The sequence below is a fragment of the Brienomyrus brachyistius genome, chromosome 22, assembly GCF_023856365.1.
Source record: "Brienomyrus brachyistius isolate T26 chromosome 22, BBRACH_0.4, whole genome shotgun sequence".
Taxonomy (NCBI): domain Eukaryota; kingdom Metazoa; phylum Chordata; class Actinopteri; order Osteoglossiformes; family Mormyridae; genus Brienomyrus; species Brienomyrus brachyistius.
Window position 1 is genome coordinate 17899256 of NC_064554.1, and position 6107 is coordinate 17905362.

Here is a 6107-nt window from a genome sequence, read left to right on the forward strand (position 1 = left end):
GTGGGCGGGTATGGGCTACGCGCTTTCCTAGTGGGTGGTGCTGCAGGTAATGACACGCACCCCCCCTCCCCCCCATTTGCCTCTGCCCTTCTCTTCCCAGAGCTCAGCCTTCTCCTGCCAGGTACAGGACCAGAGTGTGGCCGGCATGTTCGAGCTGTCCGTCCCCTTCCGCCAACAGCACTTCCTGTCTGGCCTGCTGCTCAGCGAGCTCTCGCTCATCCTGGACCCGGAAGGAGAGGGGTCAGTCCTGGGGCCTAAACACAGCACGGCTGCCCTTCAGATCGCCCGTCTGAAACAAACTCGCCTTTTTCATGACATGGGAACTGATGAGATGGGATGTAGTCATGAACACAGCTCTGGAAATTAATTAAAAGACCACTGTAAAATTTTCAGTTTCATCTCAATGCGTGTGTATGCGACTGCGACGTAAAACTGCGTCTGTGTTCCCTGTTTCTCATTAATGAAGAGCTTCTTCCTTGCTTTATGGGACTTTATGGGACTTCCGTCCTGCTTCTAGGAGCCCTCTGCCCTCTAACCTGGCTGGTTTTTGGTTATTACCAGTGTTTCTTGCTTCACCTTATTCTCGTGGGCTACTTTCTTAGGAACATTCAGCCTGGAAGCAGTGTAGCCTTCTGCCAGCAGAACCGGCATTAAACCCGGATTTACAAATGCAGATTTCTAAAAAAGAGTGGCCTCTTAATGTTTTCCAGAGTTGAATGATACAGTTCCTGTATTGTTAAAAAAAGGCTATTATATTATGACTGTGTACATGCCCCCCCCCCCCTTTAAAAGCCGGAGCTCCCATTGGACAAACCAGGGCTGCTGTGGTGTATTTTGCAGGCAGCTCCAGTCACCTCTGCTCGTCTCTCTCCTCTCCCCAACCAGGGCGTTTTTCCTGCACAAAAAGGCCATCAGCGGCCTGCACTCCCTGCTCTGCAGCCACGACGCCGACCCCCGCCTCACCGACCCCCAGGTGCGCTCCCACGTGGCCAAGCTCTACCTGCCGCTGGTGCCCGTCGTCATGGAGACGCTGCCGCAGCTCTTCGACTTCACCGGTGAGTGTGGGCGGGGCCCTGGGCGAGGCCTGCGGTCCGATTGGTCGGAGATGTGATCCCGCGCGCGTGTGTCCCCCCCTCTGCAGACACATGCCTCCCACGCGCACGTCACGCCTCCACCTTCCTTGCCGACGACGCCGACATGGACGGCACCAGCACCATCAGCCAGTCTGTCGCCATGGCGATCGCAGGCTCACCCTTGCCGTTCCCCAAGGCGAACCCTTTCTCTCTCCCTGTGGTGAGTGCCATCCAAGAGCCGCCCCCCCCCGCACCCCCTCCGTACTGCCCTAGCCTAAGTGAGGAAGTTGAAGAACTTCGGACCGCACTCCCATACTCTGCCACTAGAGGGCAGTGTTCTCCGCACTTAAGTCGAGAGCTGCTATTGAAACCAGCATTCTGCTAATCAGTATTCAGGCAAACATGAGTATCTCTGTCCGTATTTTATATGCATGTTTCTGTGTGTGTGTGTCAGTGTCTGCCCATCACACAGTAAGTCTTTCTGCCAGTTCAGACATCTGATATCGCATTTTTGTCCGGGAATCATCCTTGAAGCACATTTGCGTCCAGTAGTTTAATGTTTCCTGGATGTGTCCCCATGCGCCAGATGGCGTATGAATGATCTGCTTGCTTGCGCTGCGATTGTGTGTTTGCACTTGTTCTGCTCTCATCTGCATGCGTTTGTGCAAAACTCTGTCACGTTCCTCCCTGCGGGGATTAACCCTTGGTATGAATGCGATGTATGGGATGTTTGCAAATGTCTGGCGTGGGAAAGTGAGCGGCCGGGCGTGCAGTGCCATGCGGCGACTCAGCGCAGCTACGTGGTCGGCACAGGCGGGGCGGCCCGGCGGGTCCCTCTCGGCCGAGTGCAGCCGCACCCTGCTGGCCTGCCTCCTCTGGGTGCTGAAGAACGGTGACGCGGCTCTGCTGGAGCGCTGGCTCTCCGACCTGTCCGTGCTGCAGACCAACCGGCTGCTGGACCTGCTGCACCTCTGCGTCGCCTGCTTCGAGTACAAGGTACGTGCCCCGCCCCCTCCAGCTGGCCATTGGTTGGTGTTCTGTGCAACTGATTGGCTTGCAGGCTGGCTTCAATGCATCTGATTGGCTCGTGGGGCCATCGGTCCCTACGATGTTGCTTCAGGGGAAGAAGGCCCTAGAGAGGATCAACAGCCTGACGTTTAAGAAGTCCCAGGACATGAAGGCTCGGCTGGAGGAGGCCATACTGGGCACGATCGGAGCGAGGCAAGAGATGGTGCGGCGGTGCCGAGGTACAGTGCGTGTGCGTGTGCGTGTGCATGTGTGCGTGTGCGTGTGTGTGTTCGCGCCCCTGACATTGCGACTAACTCTCTGCAGAAAGGAGCCCCTTTGGGAGTCAGGAGAACGTCCGGTGGAGGAAGAACGTCACGCACTGGAGACAGCCGGCCGACCGCGTGGACAAGTACGTCCCAATGTCCCCCGGAGGCTGTCGTCACTGACTTTGGTTAGATATCAAGGCCAGCATCCTGACAAATGGGAAGGTGTTCATCTATGTCATTAATCTTTCTAAGTGTTGCCCAGTTCTGTAATTAGCCTGACAAACCCTGCAGGACCAAGGCTGAGATGGAACAGGAGTCTGTGGTGGACGGAAACCTGGCAACGGAGGCGTCCCTGATAGTGCTGGACACGCTGGAGATCATCGTGAAGGTAGCAGGACGCGAGCCCGAGTTCTGTGTACTGTGTACACCCCAGTTATGGGGGTGCAGTTAGCATGGAAGTGGTACGGATGGGCCGTGGCTGTGTTTATGAATGTGACAGTGAGCGTGGTTATGTTTACTGGTGGTAGATGAGGGCTTGGGATTGGTCGGATCCCAAGGAAAGGGGCAGTGTGTGTGTTTATAACAGCCCGCAAATGTGCTGCTACGACCCATATGGCGTCTGATGGTGTCACCACATTGAAGTGGCTCAGAGGGTTTTGCGGCCCCCATTTCTCTGCTCCTGCCAGACTGTGATGATGTCGGAGCTGAAGGAGAGCGTGCTGGGTGGGGTCCTGAGGGTGCTGCTGCACAGCATGGCTGGCAACCAGAGTGCCCTCTTTCTGCAGCACTGCTTCACTACACAGAGAGCGCTGGTCTTCAAGGTAGGCCGGAGAGCAGCTGTTTCTGCCTGTCTGTCCCTGGCCCCATCTCTGCCTGCCTCCCTGTCTGTCCCTGGCCCCATCCCCGTCCCTTGTTAACCTTGCCATCTCCGCTCCGCAGTTCCCCGAGATGCTCTTCGAAGATGACACAGAGCTCTGCGCTGACCTCTGTCTGCGCCTCCTCCGTCACTGCAGCAGCAGCGTGGGCTCCGTCCGCAGCCAGGCTAGCGCCTCCCTCTACCTGCTCATGCGTCAGAACTTCGAGATTGGCAACGTCAGTGCCGTCATGCTGCTCAGACATGCGCGTGAGGCCCACGCACCACTTAAGAAGGATCTGTGACTCATGCCTCTTCTCTCTTGGGCAGAATTTTGCTCGGGTGAAGATGCAAGTCACCATGTCCTTGTCCTCCCTGGTCGGGACATCCCAGAACTTCAATGAAGAACACTTACGGCGTTCCCTGAAGACCATCCTCACGTATTCGGAGGAGGACCTGGAGCTGAGGGAAACACCCTTCCCTGACCAGGTAACACCCCTCCTTAATATCCATGAAGGGGTCCTTACTGATGTCTGTTTAGTGCTACGTGGATCATTATCATTAGAGTGGGCATGGCTTAAGAATGGAGTAGGTGGGTAGGTGGGTGCATTGTAATGAGCGATGGACACCAGCAGATAGCCTTTAACCAGGAGGGGGTGGGATCACTTAATGGATCTCTAAGGCAGAACATTAACTTTACAAAGGCTGTTTCTTCCGCTGTCTTCCTGAGATGTGGCATGGTTTTTGGCTCATAAGTTTTACTTGCAGAAAAATATTCTGAGGGCAGAATGAAAAATGATTGTTTATCTTTCTGAACCAATCAGATTATAGAAGGAGGAGGAGGCGGGACCAACCAATCAAATGTCTTGGACCCACTTCCTCTACAATCTGATTGGTCATCTCTCTGAACCAATCATTTTTTTGTCGTACCCTCAGAACATTTTTGTAAAAGTAAAACTCCCACGAGCCAGTTTTCGCTGCCCTTTGACTGGTTTCCCCTCTCAGGGTGCAGGACCTTGTCTTCAATTTGCACATGATACTGACCGACACTGTCAAGATGAAGGAGCACCAGCAGGACCCGGAGATGCTCATTGACCTCATGTACAGGTACGGCAGGCAAACGCACCAGTCTGTAGGGTCGGACACTGGAGGGAATCTTAGAAACTTTTGTAGTCAGTGCAAAGCTTACCGTTTTATCGCGCCATACGTCGTGATTTCCTCCTTTCCCGGTCAGAATCGCTAAGGGCTATCAGAACTCGCCCGACCTGCGGCTCACCTGGCTACAGAACATGGCGGCGAAGCACTCGGAGCGGGGGAACCACGCGGAGGCGGGCCCATTGCCTGGTGCACAGCGCCGCCCTGGTGGCGGAGTACCTCAACATGCTGGAGGACACGCGCTACCTGCCCATTGGCTGCGTCTCCTTCCAGGTCAGCGGCTGAGGCTCAGCGCGCTGACGCCCGGAAGGTTTGCAGAGCGTGCGTTTGCTGGAAGCTTCTCGCTGATGATCACATCTCCCATTTGTGTCTGATGACAGAGCATCTCTTCCAACGTTCTGGAGGAATCGGCCATCTCAGATGACATCCTTTCTCCTGAAGAGGAGGGCATCTGTGCGGGGAAATACTTCACTGAGTCTGGCCTGGTGGGACTCCTGGAGCAAGCAGCGGCCTCTTTTAACATGGTGAGAGGCGTGGCCTATGGGCGCCTGACATTTTGTGTCTATATGGTCTGGAGGCGTGGCTTCTGCTGCTGGTGGCCAATGGCAGCATGGCATCCGTTATCAGTGCAGTGAAGGCGTGTGGCATCCACTGTCAGTGTGGTTTTCTCAGAACAATGGCAGCCGGGGTGAACGCCACCTCTGCTTCCATCCGACAGGCGGCCATGTATGAAGCCATAAATGAAGTCTATAAAATCCTGCTGCCCGTCCTGGAGGCCAACAGGGACTTCAAGAAACTGGCCGTTATCCACGGCAAGCTTCAGGATGCCTTCAACAAGGTGTACAACCAGGTGTGCGAGCGTGTTGGCTGGGACAAAATATCAGTGTTTAAATGTTATTGGTTCAGGTATGAATTGGCAGATGCGGGCGGGGGTCTCTGGGGGGGGGGGGGGGGGGGGGGAGTGGTCACCCGCTGCTGGTAATGGCGTGCAATCCTATTCTAATTCCCTCTTTCCTTTTGTCCTTCTCGACGACGCTATGATGGCCGTGGCCCCTAAAGAGCTCCGATGGGAGGTAAGGTTCTAATCCCCCCCCTCCCCCATTTATGAATTTTCTAGCATTTTCCTAACCATGTTTTTTTTCTCTTCTTTCATTCTTTCTCCGACTGTACTGTCTGGTCCCTCATCTGCCCTGTCGTGGGAATGAACTGGTGAGTAATCTCATGAATCCCCACCACCCCCCATTGTGGGCCTCCCCCCTACCCCCTCCCTGAGACCCCCCCCCCCCCCCCCCCTACTGTCCGTATCTCCACCCCATCTGTCACCCCGTCTGTCCACACTTTCCTCCTTGCTCTTCTGTGCTGCCCCTTGTCTGGTGCCGATCTCCCTATTTGAAGTCTCCCCCCCCCCCCCCCCCCCCCACAGCGGGAGAAGAGGAGCTTAGCCTGGCCGAGATCACGGCGGGGCAGCCTCTGATCTGGCCTTTAAAATGTCGGCCTGACTCCGCCCTCATGCCTTGCTGCAGGCCGCAGAGAATGTTCGGGACCTATTTCCGCGTGGGCTTCTATGGCTGCCGCTTCGGGGACCTGGACGAGCAGGAGTTTGTGTACAAGGAGCCCTCCATCACCAAGCTGGCTGAGATCTCCCACCGGCTGGAGGTAGGCAGCCTTCCGGAAGGTTCTGAGCTGTCGTGAGCTCTCCGCCTCACTGCTACCTCAGTTTCATTGTTGATTTTCATTGTTTCATTAAAGGGC

General features: G+C 55.5%; 1 protein-coding gene across 1 annotated transcript in view; it reads left to right on the forward strand.

Annotated features, from left to right (window-relative positions):
- LOC125717455 (dedicator of cytokinesis protein 7-like) overlaps positions 1–6107 on the forward strand; it is a 29914-nt gene that overhangs the window by 20502 nt on the left and 3305 nt on the right. The window contains 16 exon segments of the mRNA XM_048990396.1: positions 101–240; positions 886–1055; positions 1142–1293; positions 1887–2069; positions 2194–2320; positions 2406–2490; positions 2639–2735; positions 3034–3168; positions 3287–3439; positions 3531–3688; positions 4206–4307; positions 4435–4531; positions 4533–4628; positions 4736–4879; positions 5074–5238; positions 5886–6030. Of these exon segments, the coding sequence (XP_048846353.1) occupies positions 101–240; positions 886–1055; positions 1142–1293; positions 1887–2069; positions 2194–2320; positions 2406–2490; positions 2639–2735; positions 3034–3168; positions 3287–3439; positions 3531–3688; positions 4206–4307; positions 4435–4531; positions 4533–4628; positions 4736–4879; positions 5074–5238; positions 5886–6030 (2149 nt within the window).